The following is a 17,668-nucleotide window of genomic DNA, read 5'->3' as shown; positions in this document are numbered from 1 at the left end:
ATTACGTTCCCTGATTTCAAACTATACTGCAAAGCTACAGTAATCAAAACAGGATGGTACTGTCACAAAAACAAACATATAGATCAATGGAACAGAATAGGGAGCCCAGAAATAAACCCATACTTATGTGGTCAATTAACCCATGACAAAGGAGGCAAGACTATACCATGGGGAAAAGACAGTCTCTTCAATAAATGGTGTTGAGAAAACTGGACAACTATATGCAAAAGAATGAAACTAGACCACTTTCTTACACCATATACAAAAATAAACTCAAAATGGATTGAGGACTTAAATGTAAGACCCGAAAGCATAAAACTCCTAAAAGAAAACACAGGCAATATGCTCTCTGAAACTGGTCTTAGCAATATTGGATCTGTCACCTCAGGCAAGGGCAGCAAAAGCAAAAGTAAACAAATGGGACTACATCAAACTAAAAAGTTTTGCACAGCAAAAGAAACCATCAACAAAGCAAAAAGGCCACTTACTGAATGAGAGAAGATATCTGCAAATGATATATCTGATAAGGGATTAATATCCAAATTATATGAAGAATTCATACAACTCAACAACAACAACAAAAAAATCCAATTTAAAAAACTGGCTAAGGACCTTAATAGACATTTCTCCAGAGAAGACATACAGATGTCCAACAGGTACATGAAAAGATGCTCAAGATCACTAACTGGACGGGAAATGCAAATCAAAACCACAATGAGATATCACCTCACACCTGTCAGAACGGCTACTATCAAAAAAGACAACAAATAAAGTGTTGGCGAGGATGTGGAGAAAAAGGAACTCTCGCGCACTGTAAATTGGTACAACCACTATGGAAAACAGGATGGAGTTTCCTCAAAGAATTAAAACTAGAACTACCATATGATCCAGCAATTCCACCTCTGGGGGCGGGGGAATGGGCAAAATAGGTAAAGGGAATTAAGCGGTACAAACTTCCAATTATAAAATAAGTCTCAGGGATGCAAAGTATAGCATAGGGAACATACTTAATAATATTGTAATAACTTTGTATAGTGACAGATGGTAACTAGACTTATTGTGGTTTTCATTTCACAATGTATAAAAACATCAAATCACTGTGTTGTATACCTGAAACTAATATAATAATTAAAAGACAGAAATCTCAATTCCCAAATGCTTGATAGGATAGAACTCAAATGAAATAAATTCACTGCACAGGCATAACTTGTTTTATTGTGCTTTGCTTTATTGTGCCTCACGGATAATGTGTTTTTTTACAAACTGAAGGTTAGTGGCATCCCTGTGGCAGGCGAGTCTATCAGCACCATTCTTCCCACAGTATTTGCTCACTTCATGTTTCTGTGTCACATTTTGGTAATTCTTGCAATATTTCAATCATGTTCATCATTATTACATTTGTTATGGTGATCTGTGATCAGTTATCTTTGATGTTACTACTATGACTTGCTGAAGGCTCAGATGATGGTTAGTGTTTTTTAGCGGTAAAGTATTTTTTAAATTAAGGTATGTACATTGTTTTTTTAAGACACAATGCCATGGTACACTTAACAGACTATAGTGTAGCGTAAACATAATTTTTATATGCACTGGGAAACCAAAATAATTGTATGACTTGCTTTATCATGATATTCACTTTGTTGTGGTGGTCTGGAGCCAAACGTGCAAAATCTCCAAGGTACGCCTGTATACCCACACTTTCTAGAATGCATCTAAACTGTAAAGCATACATATATTTATACTGCCCCAAATTAAACTTATTTTCTAAATATTCAAAGTAAATTACATGACCCTTCTCATATTGATAATCAAATATCAACAAACTGCTAGACTAAACTGGCCATTTGATATGAATAAGATGATACAGTAACTAACAAATACTTTGTGCAAGTACAATAAAATTTAATAGATACAGTTACACTTCAGAAAGGGAAGCCCAAGAAACCTGATGTTAATCTCACTTAATGCCTTATCTACCTAGAAGATATAAACTCAAATATACTTTCTTACCATGATACTGTAGTTGACATTAATGGTCTCATCTTCATAAGGGGCATTCACTTGAACAGATTTAATATCACTCCTTCCTTTTCTTACAACATCATAGATGGGATTTCGAGGTTGCTGGTTGAAGAGAATTTTTTTCAGTTGCTTTTCCAGAAGTTGTGGAGCATTGTTAACTACTTCAAAAACTCCATAGTCCACATTAAATCTAATTGCCTCTGAAAAGCTCTGCAAAATAAATTTGTGGAAATACATCTTACAATTTTAAAAACCAGAAACTCACTGTCTCCAAGAAGACTTGATACTTACATGTATGCATATATACTTACACAAAGTTTTGTATTCTTAATCATTACCTTTCCTTTTAGAAGCTTAGAAATCTCTTGACTACAGGTAAGGGAACCCACTGAATCCTTCTTTTCCAAATGTACTTATGCCACGAGATAAGTGTCAGGATATATTATGGCAGAAATTCCTTTTGCATAAACCTCTTATCTCTGTGCTTCTTTGGAACTGGAAAGAAATACACACCTGGTCTCTATGAAGCAATGTTATTCTCTTAGAAGGGGGTGGATTACTAGGGAAGAATGAGTAAAGTAAGAAGAAATCACTCCTGTTGTCTCTTTCATTCCCAGGAGCCATGAAAGCTAAGTCTCCCTTGCCCAAAAGGAGAAAATTAAGTACAATGTGTTCTTCATTTAAGACTATTTCAACACCGTTCCATTCACTGTGACCAAAAAAAGGAGGGAGAGTGAAAGACAATATTTCTGAGCTTTTCTCAGTAATTACTAAATGCTGCCAACTTTTATTTAGAGTCAGTCAGTTAATATACAACAGTCAGGAGTCTTGAGTTTGAATACCAGCTTGCCAATAAGTAGCTCTGTGACTCTGGGTAAATCACTAACATGTTTGGGGCCTCTATCTCCATAGCAAGTATATGGTGGATTGGCTGTGTCTTTTCTCATTTTGCCCTCCAAATCCAGAATCAGGTCCCTTTTCCAGAATATTAATTTATTTTAGGATTCCTTCAGAGAACTGCATACTCATGTGGATTAATTTATACATATTTAGCCAGGTAGTAGAATATTAAGCCCTTCCCCTTGGATCAGTAAGTGTACTAGGGAGAGCATCAATTCTTCCAAGTTTTACTAACAGATTGCTAGATATACTATAGTTAAAATTTAGTAAATGGCAGGATGTTATAAAATTGGAGTTAGAAATATATGTGTATATGTATAAATACCTATTATGTGTTTGTGTGTGTGTATATATATATATATATACACACACATATATTTTTTAATAAAGACTCATCCTACAGTAAGATGGCGGCTTAGGAAGATCCTGAATATGTCTCCTCCAGTGGACACACTAAGTCCACAGCTACGTATGGAACAATTTCCTCATAAAGAAGCCAAAAGGCTGGCTGAGTGATGACTACACACTGGGCAAACAAGATGTAAACCACATCAAATAGGTAGGAGAAGCTGGGACACAACCTTGCCATAAACCCCACCCCTGGTGCAGTGACCCTGCGAGGCAACTCGAAACCCAGAGCTTCTCCGTGAGGAGCAAAGGGTTCAAACTCCACATCAGACATCCCAACTTTAAAGACCTGCGCATGAGAAACGAGCCCCTGATTTTGAAAATCAACAGGGCTCACATCCCAAGACATGAACTGAGATGTGAGACAAGGAAAAGTAGTCCTACAGTCAGCACATAAGTTGAAATCATATTTAGTCAAAACTATCCCTTGAAATCCTTGAAAACACTTAGTATCATGTTGTTCTATCTTTCAAGAAGTTTATCACAGTCAATTTTTCCTCTGACATTGAAATGTGTCACTACTTCTTTATTTAGGCACCAGATAAAGTGGTGGCCTTGTGTTTAAAGCTCATGTTATACAAAACTATGTATGTTTACCATGAGAATCACCCTCAGCAGAAGAAGATGACTACACTAAGAGGCAAGAGGGATAAGAGCCACTGAGGGAGTGGCAGATTCTCATCTTCCATCTCACACGCTCTCTAGGATGTTCACAGACTGGTCTATGTGTGCTTGTGGACTGGTAAACAGTCACCCTCACTCTTTAACTCACCCTCGCTCACTCTGCAGAGCACGAATAATTCATTTTGAGTAATAACGCGTGTATAAGGCAAGTCCACTTTAACCCACGATAACTACAACAGAAGTATATACAAACTAGAGTGATGGCACAGAAGGATTTGTTAACTATCTTTAGGAAATTAAGGAAGTTGTATAGGGAAACCTGAGTCTGGAAGAATAAACAGGCAGTCTCAACAGCCAGATGAGGGAGAGAAGGGAATTCAGCAAAAGAAATAGCAAGTGTATCGAGATACATGCACCAACAATAAAACAAGGAGGGCCTCCCTGGTGGCACAGTGGTTGAGAATCTGCCTGCTAATGCAGGGGACACAGGTTCGAGCCCTGGTCTGGGAGGATCCCACATGCCGCGGAGCAACTAAGCCCATGAGCCACAACTACTGAGCCTGCGCGTCAGAAGCCTGTGCTCCGCAACAAGAGAGGCCGCGATAGTGAGAGGCCCGCGTGCCGCGATGAAGAGTGGCCCCCACTTGCCACAACTAGAGAAAGCCCTCGCACAGAAATGAAGACCCAACACAGCCCAAAATAAATAAATAAATTAATTAATTAATTTTTAAAAAAAATCAGAGAGAACATTTCCCGGCTGTGGTCAGAGGAAGTCCTGACTACTGAATAAAGGCACAGAGAGATGCAACATTGGTGCCTTTGAAGATGGGAGAATGAGGCTAAGAGCCAGGGAAGGCAGGGCTTAAAAAAAAAAAGAAGGAAAGAAAAGAACAATAGACAAGGAGCACCAGACAACAGGCTGCTTTTAAGGACCTGCAAGCAGTTTGACATTGCTGAAGCTTAATATTCGATGGGAAAATAAAATGATGGAAGCCTGGAGAGAAAGGCAGAGGACAAGTTCACCAAGGACTTTCTACTTATGCCATAACTCTCAACTTACTCTCTCAAATCAGTGATTCTCAGAGGGTGTCCCTGGACCAGCAGCATCAGCATCACCTAGGAACCCGTTAGAAATGCAGATTCTTGGGCCTCGCCCCATAATCAGAAACTCTGAGGGTGGGTCCCAGTAGTCTGTGTTTAACAGGCCCTCAGGTGATTCTGAGGCATGCTCAAGTTTGAGAATCATTGCTTTAGAATGATGGGGAGCCACTGCAGAGTCTTTAACTGGGGGGAGACAGAATCCAGGTTGAGCAAACTTCAAAGCCCACATTCTGTTTCCTACTTCATGCTGACTTTCATGCATGTTCACATACATGGAAGGGCTGGCCATCTATGGTCTATACCATCTATGGTCTATAGGAGAAAGAACCCTGGGCTTTATTCTCCGAAGTCCTGTTGTCTGCTTAAGAAGAATCTCTCTCACACGTCATGTCCTCTTGTTTTTACCGTTTCTAAGCTTATCTACAAAAATTCCTCAAATTAGTTTAGTATGTGACAATAAAAGACACGTAAAGTGGGGGAGATAGAAATGAACGATGGAGGAAGACTTTCCCTCAGAAAGCTGAGTAGGCTGATTTAGAGAACACTCAGCTTTTAATCATATGATAGGAAAAATTTTCAGTTTGAGCCTCAAACCCAATCCTCTGCAAGCTGTTACAGACTGCTCTTTCCCTTACTTAATTTTCTTATTTCAAGGGTATCATTTTCCAAATGTTCTAAAACGAATTGACCTGAAGGTGGTGAAAGCTAACTTTGTAGTACCAGTCATCCATGTGTGAAAAATATTTTCACAGAAAAAGCAAGTGCATGAAAATATTTTTACCACAATAAATTGCTGGTTCCACATTTCTTTGAAAAGAGGAGGAAAAAAAAACCTGTGAATAATTAGTGATGTGCTTTAACTGCCAGCCCAGCACCACTGAAACTTACCGGGTGCCAAATTATTTAGCTGAACAGTATTTAAATTAAAAACTAATGACTAGGTTAATTTAATACATGTTCATCTCTGCTCCAACTCTGTCTCTACTAATTGAGCTCCAAAGCTATATTTTAAACATGCATCTTAGTCAGTGAATGAGAAACATCTGACAACTTGAATATAACAAGTCAGTTACCAATAACAACTTCTTTTAATCTAAGTTTTATTGTCATTTTAGATGCTTAACCATAAACTATTTACTGGACATATTCACCAGTGGGATGGAAGGAATAATGTGCCACATAAAATGCATAGGAAATATCCTTAGTTCAAAAATGAGTTACATTAGGTAATTTGAGCGCTTTATGTTTGAGCTACAAGGCTTATCAAAACACCCATAGGAACAAATGCTGAACTAAGCAGTACTACCTAGGGCTCCAACAACACCTTTAAAAATCAGTCTCTGAGTATTTAAATCTTGGCAGGAGAAGACCCAAGTCCTTCATCCCCACTTCATCCCACCCATTCCCCAAATCCATACTCTCTCTCTTTCTCTCTCGCTCTCCCCTTACCCAACAATCTAACATATAACTCCTTCATAAAGCTGCAAGAAATTATAATAGTTTACAGATTTTAAAAAAGTGTGGAGAATCATTCCAAAAAGAGAAGTTATGGTAAAATTCCAAAGGCACATAGCTAAGCACGGTCTGGCAAACACATGACATACCTATCCTTGCAAGGAGGGTAGAGAATAGGCCACCCCTTCAGCTTCTGCAAACCATAAATGTCACAAACATTCTAAACCACCCACAGAGGACCAACCTAAATCTGTATGTGGGCTCATCTACTCAATCCCACAACAGTCACTGAGCATAAAACACACAAAGCAAAACCAAAAGGAAAAAAAAGTGTTTTCACACTATAGCATAGAAGAAAATTTAATAAGCAAACACTTGTCCATAAAGAGTTGACAGCAAAAAAAACCTCCCAGACACGAAATGAAAACAATATCTGAAAGTGAACCTGGCACCAGAACAAACGGAATGAAGTTATGAAAGCGAGGATTTGGAAAGTGCCATAATCATTTATAATAGCAGCAACTGTCCTGGATTCCCCTCGTCAAAAAATAACATGGAGGCAGGCTACCAGCCATCAATTTCTGGATCTTACAATGTGTCCCAAGGGTGTTATGGTGTAATAGAAAGAAATGGTGTAGGAGACAAAAAGCCTGATTCCTAGGCCCATTTGCGCCACAATCCAGTTATGGGACCTTGGGCATTGCACTACAGATGTGAAGGAAATCTCAGAAATCTAGACGACTTAAGAGCTCTTTTAGAGAGAGACTGTTATAACATGTGTCTACACTCTCGGGCTTAGGTGTTGGGCCTTTTTTTTTGGAAGGTGCAGGTGGTAGAGAAGTGGAGGCAGATTAGAAGGTTTATTTATTTACTTCAAGGATCTTACATGGAAGACATAAAAATAAAAAGAAAATCGTCCTCAAGAAGTTTAGGGAGATACAGAAGAAAGGGACCTATCCTGGCCCCAGGAAATTTACGGTATTAACTCCTGAGATTAAGAAATACACACTTAGAGGAGAAGAAATTAATCAAATTTTCTTTGGCTGACAAAGTCTAATCTCCCACCCAGTACATATATCCCCTATAAAATACTGCCCCAAATGATTACCTATACCTGAATATCTTCAATCACAGGGAGTTTGGTCCTGCACAAGCCAGCCCGTTCTATTGTTAGAAAACAATCTTTAAACATATTTCTTCTAGTGAGTGAAAATCAATTTCCTCATAAATGTTGGCCCTGGTTCTGCCCTCTAGCTTCACAGAATATGTTAACCCTTCTTCCTCAATCAGAGCTTCAAATACTTGGAAAGAGCTCTTCATTACAACACTTTTACCCATTCCCAAGCCATGTTCAACACCCACTCGTCTTTCAACCCTCACTCATCTGACATGGTTTCCAGAGCATCCATTAACTGAATCTTATTGAGTCTGCTTTGGCAGAGCAACTCTTAACATACCGCATCAAGAATGCAACACAATATTCCAAATGAGTTCTGACAATTCAATCCGACTCAAAAAACCATTTACTGAGCGCCTGCTATGCTCCAGACTAATATTTTTCTTGATCTTAACTACATTTCTATTAATGCACCCTAAAAACACATTAGCTTTGTTTGTTTTAGCCCATTTCAGACTACCATGACAAAAATGAGACCAGATTCTGTTATCCAAACTATTAGTTTATCCCTCTGCTGCCATTTCTATAGTCACTACAGTGCAGTAAGACAAGTTTTTGAGCCATGTGGACCTGAGTGGACCCTGTCACTTACTAGCTGAGTGACCTTAAGCTGGAAAAACACTGGTTCACTTGCAATGTTTCATCCAAGTCTCCGATAAAAAATAATTTTTAAACGTCAAAGCCAATGACAGATTTGCATGGGACAGACTATCCTCTAGAATGACAATGATCCATCAATCCAATTAAAGAGTGACCACGCCTCATGTTTTAGGAATGGATGACAAGATGGGCTAGTCAGTGAGGGAAAGGAAAAAGAAGCACTAATTCTGTGCCAGGCACTTAATGTACATTACCTCGTTTCATAACAATCTTGTATGATAGTTGTATTGTTTTGGTAGAGAAAGGAATCGAAGAATTAGGTAATTAAGGAACGTGTCTAAGATCACGTGAGTAATGAGTGGAGGGGCTGAGCGCAAACAGTTCTGCCTGCCCCCCTTTCCCAGCCACTACACTGGGAGATGAGCACAGGAAGAGCACGTGTGGTTAAGGTGAGGAAGGGTAATTGGGGGAACCAGGAAAGAGCGCACAGGGTGACATAAGAAGTACAAAGCTACAGACAAAGCTAGAAAGGCTCTACTGAGGCCATGTTGCAAAGAGTCCATATTAAGGAATTTGGATTTCAATCTGTCGTCTGTTAAGAGTCAACCCCTTCTAGTTGTGATTAGTGAACTCTTTCAAATATTTCAGAACGAATTTCACAGATCATGATAGGGTTTTACAGACAAATACATCAGCATAAGTGGAGCATGTGTTTGGTGTATTGTTTTAGACAAGGTTGGGAGGGAAGGCTTCCTGAACAGAAGTGATAAAAATCAGAGAGAAAGTGATACAGATATCTCAGGGAAGAGCCTTCCAGGCTGAAAGACCCTGAGTACCTTTGGCATATTCATGTCTGAGAAACATAAAGGCGGCCAAGCTTTCCAGTTAGGCTGGAAAAGAATTAACGAGGGGAAGAGGCATAGGAAATAAAGACCAAGAGATGGCAAGAGTCAGGTCATAGAGGATTTTAGATTTTATTCTTAGTGTAATGAGAAGCCGCTAGACCAAGTTCTGAGCAGGAAGTAACATGGTTCAATTTGTTATCATTATTATTATTTACTGAAATCCTAATACATTAAATTTATTGTTCCCTAAAGTCCCAGTTCAAAACTATCCAAAAAACAGAGACAGAGATTAGTTTGGCTCACTAATTCTCAGTAAACCCATGCTGGCTTCTAATTCTTAGCTAAGTGCTCATAAACCAAACATTACTAATCTGTTCTAGAATCTTGCTAAGAACTTGGTGTAAGAATCCATTATTCCTTCTCCTCCCTGCCTCCAAATTCTTTTTGAAAACCTGTGACATTTCCCCTCCTCCCATCTTATGGCATGAAGCATGGGTAGTTAATAAGTAGATTGTGTGGTACCAAATGTAAATGCAAAGGAAGGAGAGGAAGAGAAACAGAGACAGAGAGAGACAGAAAGGGAGAGAGAGACAGAGAATGTAAAAGCAGAAGAATTTGGAGAGACAGAAAAGAGAGAGAAGTGGCCCAGGTGGGCTGCATGGGACATATGAAGGGGCGAAACTGCTGGGGAGGGATGAAAAACATTATTGCAGAGACAGAGTTCAACAGAAACCACATTCAGTCAATTCAGCTAAAGCCTTGAAGCAAATGTACAAAAAAAGGTCACGTCTATTCTAACTGGATGGCAGGACTTCAGCTGAGTTTTTCTTACGTTTGAAGTTAATTTTCTATACTATTGTTATATTTCTTCTATAATTTAAAAATATTTTTAGAAAGAAAGTTAGGCAGGGGAATTTATTTTCTAAAGCAAGTCAAAGTCAAGATAATCATAAATCTTGAGACAATGAAATGTAAATCTTGAGAAACTGAAATTAGACCCAATATAAAGATTTTTCTTTTTAAAACTTCACAAAAATGTACTTTTTTTGGAGGAAGAATGGAGAATGCAGAGCCTAGAGGAAAGACTACATAATCCAGAAGAGCAAAATTCCGACAACTTTGTGACTCTGCTGGGTTTTTTATAATATACAATTAGACAACAGAAGTTGAAGAGTCAGACCACAAAACAATCTCCAGGGGTGTCCTGCAATGTGGCTCAAGCCTGATGCTGGAAGGGGAGAGCGTGGCTTGGTGTCTCAACCTGACCCCCATAATGGTCCCAAACACCTAGCATGCAAGTGGAGGAGAAATCCCAAATTCTTTTTGGAAAAAAGGAAACACAACAAACATGCATGCATAGATACATACATATACACAAAAGCTAATCTAGACAAAAAAATACATCTAATACGTTCCCTTCAAAAATCATTTTCAGTGGTTGGGTTTTAAGAGATTACTCATTTTAGGGTCCAGTCCCTTTAAAAGTATTTGTGACTTTTTATATTTCATATTTTGCCTAGTAAGAATTTGAATGAAAAAAGTTTCCATAACAATAATAAAAACCTTTTCTTATCTAACTTTCTTTCATCTGACATTCCTGATGAACTTTATTTCTATACAACAGTATAAGTGTTTTTTTTTGTTTGTTTGTTTGTTTTTGTGTGTGTGGTACACGGGCCTCTCCTGCTGCTGAGCACAGGCTCCGGACGCGCAGGCCCAGTGGCCCTGGCTCACGGGCCCAGCCGCTCCACGGCATGTGGGATCCTCCTGGACCGGGGCACGAACCCACGTCCCCTGCATCGGCAGGCGGACTCCCAACCGCTGCGCCACCAGGGAAGCCCAGTATAAGTGTTTTTAATGCATCCCCATTTCACTTTTTCTAAATCCCTCAATACTTACTCTACCAGTCACAGCTGTCTAAGACCAAAAATCTCTTATTTGGCATCTACCTATGTTACACCAACGTCTCGAGTCTTATTTACTATCGATATAAAACACTAGTTTCCTTAAACACAAATTCCACTTTAATATCTGTCCAAGAGGATGACAATAATTGCCTAGAGGCAAGAAATTCAGTTTCTTAAATTTTTTTAATATTCTCTCCTTATCACCTCAGTTCAAAGTGTAAAATGATACCCAAATACAACTGTATCTGATTTTGTACAGAATGCTTTTGATTGTTCGAAAAATTCCAGGTTTTTTTTTCTTTTCTTTCTTTATTTACTTTTATCGTAGTATAACTGACCCAGCTTCTTCAATTCCCAAATATGATTCAAACCCAAATGATTAACTCCATAAAAAGGCAAAACTTTATCTAAATGCTTTAATTAGTATTTAAAAAAATATCATCCCTGATAACTTTGTTTCACAAGATAATCCAGTGTTTACAATATTTTGCTTTGATAATATATTCCACAGAACATAATAATATACTCACTGGAAGGCTTAGGAATTCATTAAAGTAGTCCACAAGGAAATCATCTCTTGCCAAAGAATCTTCCTGCAAAAAAACAGAAACAATATTATGCTTACACTAAAATGTCTTAAAACATGCCAATATTATTCTCTAATTCTGATACCAACAGAGTATAATGTAGATCTTCAAATCGTTTTCAGTCAGTCAAGAGTGAACCCTCACTATAAATGGAACACAGTGTTACAATCTCTGGAAGGAAGAAATAAGAAAATAGAATGGAGCATCCTCTTAAAAGGCCTTGCCACTTGTACTTAGCTGGAAAACAGAACACATGAGAAATACAGCACGATGCTTAAAGAAACGTCAACAAGTACAAAATACTACACACAGCAAATTTCCCATGGACTTATTAAAAATATTTATTTCATAAAAATAAAGGCAGAGTCAATAAAGACAGAACCAGTGTTTGGGGTTAAGATGAAACTCAGAATGAAGAATTTCATGAATTGCCTAAAAGAAGTGATAAACTAAGTGAAGGAAATATTCCACTGCCTCCCCCTTAGAATGAGACAGTTTTAGTAATCTGGGTCCTGCGTAACTTTTGCATGAAGAAACTTTCACAATGCATGTGTTCTACGAATAAGGATTGTATACATTTTTTTCCCATAACTAGCTCATCCACCAACATAGTCACTTTTAAAGTTGGCAAAATTGGAAAGCCACTGCCAATAACAAAGTCTCTCTTCCAAATAAAACACCTTATTTTATTAGTAATTGTTTCTATTGTGTCAAAAGCACATCATCACATACCCTGTTGTACAGTACGTGTGTTTATTTTGTTATTCATAATTATATTTCAGTTTCACAAATCTAACATGAAAGTTGACAATATGACACAATGCTATTATTTCCATATGGCTGATTATTTTCTTCTTATACAGGTCAACTTTTAAAAATTTGTTGAAGTATAGTGTGAAAGTATAAGGAAGATATTATAGTATATTAACACCTACTTTGGAAAACAGATTTTCAGGGTAGTTTCTTTAAGTAATTGCAGTATCGGAATAGAGTTATGAACAATCACTTATAGGATTTATATCAAAGAACTTAGTAAAGATCTGAACTGGTTAGAACAACAACTAAGGATTTAGTTTACTAAAAATCTCAGCTGATTAAAACAACAACAATATAAAACTCAGGATCTCACAAACATACTACCCTCATAGTGGTACTTTAGTAATAGATGCTCAAAAAAATTCTGATTGGCAAAGGTCAAATACAGCAGAACAAGGCAGATAACATTTGGTGGAGGCTAAAAGTCTAATCAGCTTTCGAATTTCACCTTTCAGAGTTACTTTAATTTTCATTTAGCAACCTAATAAAGAATTCAATAAATATTTTTAGGCTTTCCTGGGTAAATTTCCTAGGTAAAGACATTGTACTACAATAAGGGTGGCCAAATTTTACACTACTGGGCTCATGATCAAAAATCCACAGATGGGAAAGTTGAGTATTTTAAATTAGTAACTGTAATGGAGTACAGTCCCTGTTAGTTTTTCTAAAATAGTCATTTTGTTTTTAATTTTTAGCTATAAAACAAAACTGTGTATTTCATAAATACACATAGACCTAAATGTCACCTAGAATTTGGTCAGTCACATTGTCAGAAATTTCTAGAGAATCCTCAGATTCATATATTCATTTCCAGATGCCTCACACTTCTGAGACTCTAATCAATGCTTTCCAAGCCACCTGTGATGAAGTTCCTGTTTCGTTTTGTTTTCTCCCTAATCGATTTCAGACAGATAACTTTTGTAAAATACAATAAGAATGAATTATTAGAAAGTGAAATAAAAATATACATAATACAAGCCCAACATTTTTATTATTAAATTCAATACTCTGTCAAATTACTGTAAGGTTTCTAAACATTTACTCTCAATTTCTGAACTCATCTCCGGATAGATGGACAGGAGTTCTCAGGTGGTACCAGCCCACACACCTGACTCCAGCAGCAATGCCCTAACCCTTGGTAAGCAATTGCTCTCAGCTCCCTCAGGTCCTCCTGAGGCACCACACGAGAGGGCATCCCCTGGGTGTTCAGTCACATCCTCAGTTTGCACTTACAACCATGGACATTATTATTCAAATACATCAAAATCTGTATTTCTTTTCTGAAACTGTGTCTTAATTTCTACCAATATTAAACATAAGTGTTTCTGCTGATATCAGGGCAGTTAGTTCCACAATGGAAATAAGTGTAGCCTTCAAGTGCCATCTGCTCAATCCTCTTGTCACACGTTAATGGGAAGTCCTGCACCTCTCTAAATAATTGAGCATATCTTCCCACTGCAGTTTCTAGTTCACTGTGTTCTGATATCGTCACATCAGTAACAAAGTCTTGTGAACCTATGAGGATCTGATAAACCCTTTATTCTCCAAACCCTTTAGTTTAAAAAAAAATTTTTTTAAGGCCTTGATCTGGAGAAGCAGCTCAGTTACTCTCAATAAATTTCCACAATCCAGTCACTTGGCTGTAGTAAAATGAACTAAGTCTCCATATTCAGGTTTAATATCTTCCAAATAACCAATAAACTGGTGATGGTTAGTGGTACAATCAAGAAGAAAATTGAGTTACAATCAATTCCTCCATTACATCATTCCATGAACCTGGCTGCAAATTTTGCAACACAGATTCTCTGCAGAATGATGGAATGAAAGGCAGGAACACTTTTTCAGAATTGGATGCACTCTTGAAAAACCTGTTTTTTCATGTATTACAGGTGTGCCATCTGTGAAAGTGAAGTCAGCTTTTCCATTTTTAGTCCAGACTTCTCAAATTTCTTCCTGACAGAGGGTTAAACAAAAATAGTTTATATATAGGTAAAAAATTTTATTGCTTAAAAAATCATTTTGCTGGACTCTCAAATGAGATAAACTACAATTTCTTCACAACTCTAAAAGATGCAAGATATACAGAGCCCTTCTAAACAAGAAAGAGGAAATGAGATAAATACAGACAAAAACCATAGTCCAAGAAAGAATACAATACATGCCATAAGAAAATTACAACATAAAACGTTTCCTCCCAAAGGAGGGAAAGGTATTATTTGGTAGGGGGAATCAGAAAAGAATCAAGTGGGGAAAATGGCATTTGAATTGTATTTCAAATAACTTAAAATTCTATATTTAGAAGTATACACATGAGAGGCAATAATGCAGAGTAAAGAGAGAAATGCATGAGGAAAGACAGGTTGGAAAGCAAAACATAGTAAAGGTAATCAGTTAGCTAATGGCACAACTAGAAAAAGAATCCAAGTTTCCAACTTCCTTTTAAGCCATTCACACATTAGCCAAAGCCATTCATCTAATTTCCAATGCAGAATCCTGAACTGACACACTTTAGACTGGGAATGCTATCATCGACCAGGAGATAGGTATAATTTTGGAAATGAGGTCTAAGCCTATCAGGATGGACCTATTTTTGCTTCTTCTTCCTAAAGTACATATAAATTCTTTCTTTTCTCCTTTCTAAACAGGCCAGTCACTAGACCAGAGCCTCCCACCCGGTATGGCCATGACACGTGGTGGTGTGCAGACAATGGAATTCAATGGGTCAAGTGAAAGTGGACCTCTTCAGACCTCAAGGCTACCAGGCACAGTCAGGGATGGCTGGTGCTCCCAGGATGGTGACCTCTGGTTGTGGGCAAACTTGTTTGGGACTCCTCAGATCCAACTCCTTTCCCTGGAGTCTGTGATTTATCAGCCACATCCCACACCCAGACACTGAGCATAGCCAGAGAGCTGCTCAAGCCCCTGGACATGGATTTATTAGCTAGCTGCAGAGCATACCACTGTGCTATGAAGCTGCTGGAGGAGTTTCTGTTTGAGATGTCCAAGAAGACAGTTCACAGCCAAAAGGTGTTAACAGCTTGAAGGAAAGGAGGAGGGGAGACCCTGGAAGGATGATGGCCCCAAATCTGGCCTTCACATACAACAGATATTTCTGTCTACTGGCAACTGATGGATCCTTGTAGTAGTATACCAGCTAGATACAAGGCAATCACTTGAAAAATATATGCATATACTGCATTATAGAGTTTCATCATTATTTTGAAATAACTGAAACATTTTATTGACTTCTAAATTTGTTTTTCCTAAGAATTTTTAACATTATATTTGTCATGAAAAGAGGGAGTACTGTTAAATTTAAAATTTAATTTCAACTTCTGCAGTTTTGAATGGTTGTAAAAACGTCTAAAAAATGTTAATACCTATTAGGAGATACAGTTTCTCACCAAGAGAGACTATACAAGAATATTAAAAGCTCAACATTGAAAGTCTTGACTAGAAATTACATACAGTCATCTCAAGCATAAAACCTAATATTAAAAAGTTATGCACCTCAGGGGACTGCCCTGGTGGTCCAGTGGTTAAGAATCTTCCTTCCAATGCAGGGGACGTGGGTTCGATCCCTGGTCAGGGAATTAAGATCCCACATGCTGAGGGGCAACTAAGCCCGTGCACCACAACTAGAGAGCCCCGCGTGCCATGACGACAGAGCCCAAGCAGTCTGGAACCCACATGCCACAACTACTGAGCCCACGCCCTCTGGAGCCCACATGCCACAACTAGAGAGAAGCCCATGCACCACAACTAGAGAGAAGCCTGCGTGCTGCAACGAAGACCCCGTGCACTGCAACGAAGAGCTTGTGCACCACAATGAAGAGCCCACGTGCCAAAACGAAATGATCCCACATGCCACAACTAAGACCTGATGCAGCCAAAAATAAATTAAAAAAAAAATTTTTTTTAAGTTATGTGCATCAAAAAAGGAAATTAAGAAAATAATTCATTTCAGTAGCAGAGAAAAGAATAACAACCAAGGAGGCAAAGACTTGTATACTGAACTAAAAAATTGCTGAAAGCAATTAGAGAAGATATAAATAAATGGAAACACATGCCACGTTCATGGACTGAAAGACCATATTGCTAAGATGACAATACTACCCAAAGCAATCTACAGACTTAATACACTCTCCATCAAAATCCCAATGCCTTTTTTTTTTTTTTTGCAGAAATGAAAAACCCATCCTAAAATTCACAATGAATTTCAGACTGCAAACGTCCAAAATAATACTGAAAAAGAACAAAAACTGAAGCATTCATATATCCTGATTTCAATACTTACTACAAAACTACAGTTATCAAAATAAAGTGGTACTGGCATAAAGACAGACATACAGACCATTGGAATAGAAAAGAGTCCAGAAATAAATCCTCTCATATATGGTCAAATAATTTTCAACAAGGGTGCCATGACAATCCAGTGGAGAAAAGACATTCTTTTCAACAAATGGTACTAGGAAAACTGGATAGCCACGTGCCAAAGAATGAAGTTGGACCTTTCCCTATACCATATACAAAAATTAACTCAAAATGGATCAAAGACCTAAACATAAGGGCTAAAACACTTAGAAGAAAACATAAGGATAAACCTTCATGACCTTGGATTTGGCAATGGATTCTTAAATATAACATCTAAAGCATGAGCAAAAAATAAATAAATAAATGGGACTTCATGAAAATTAAAAACTTTTGAATCAAAGGACTCTACTAGGAAAGTAAAAAGACACACTACAGAATGTGAGAAAATATTTGCAAATCATATAGCTGATAAGGGTTTAATACCCAGAATATATAAAGAACTAACCTAGAAAAAGATAAAAAACCACAAATTTTTTAACGGGAAAGGGACTTGAATAGACATTTCTCCAAAGAAGATATACAAATGGTCAATAAGCACATGAAAAGATACTCAACAACAATAGCAACAAGAGAATGCAAATCAAAACCACAACAAGATATCACTTCACATCTACTAGGATGGCTATGATTTTTTTTAAAAAATGAAAATAACAAGTGCTGGTGAGAATGTGGAGAAATTGGAACCCTTGTGCATTACTGACAGGAATGTGAAATGGTACAGCCACCATTCCTCAAAAAGTTAAACGTATAATTACCATATAATCCAGCAATCTACTTCTGGGTATAAGAAGAACTGAAAGCAGGGTCTCATACAGATATTTGTACACCTGTGTTCCTAGCCCCATTATTCAC

At 37.8% G+C, this 17,668-nt stretch overlaps 1 protein-coding gene across 1 annotated transcript in view; it reads right to left on the bottom strand.

Moving 5' to 3' along the window:
* Positions 1-17,668, bottom strand: part of RGS22 (regulator of G protein signaling 22) — a 175,203-nt gene that overhangs the window by 149,472 nt on the left and 8,063 nt on the right. The window contains exons 3-4 of the mRNA XM_024756574.1: positions 11,570-11,632; positions 2,011-2,232 (exon numbers count right to left, since the gene is read on the bottom strand). Of these exons, the coding sequence (XP_024612342.1) occupies positions 2,011-2,232; positions 11,570-11,632 (285 nt within the window). The remainder of the gene's footprint in view (positions 1-2,010; positions 2,233-11,569; positions 11,633-17,668) is intronic.

Source organism: Neophocaena asiaeorientalis, unplaced genomic scaffold, assembly GCF_003031525.2.
Source record: "Neophocaena asiaeorientalis asiaeorientalis breed wild unplaced genomic scaffold, Neophocaena_asiaeorientalis_V1.1 scaffold29, whole genome shotgun sequence".
Lineage (NCBI taxonomy): Eukaryota > Metazoa > Chordata > Mammalia > Artiodactyla > Phocoenidae > Neophocaena > Neophocaena asiaeorientalis.
Note: the sequence above shows the minus strand (reverse complement) of the source record. Positions and strands in the feature narration are given on the sequence as shown.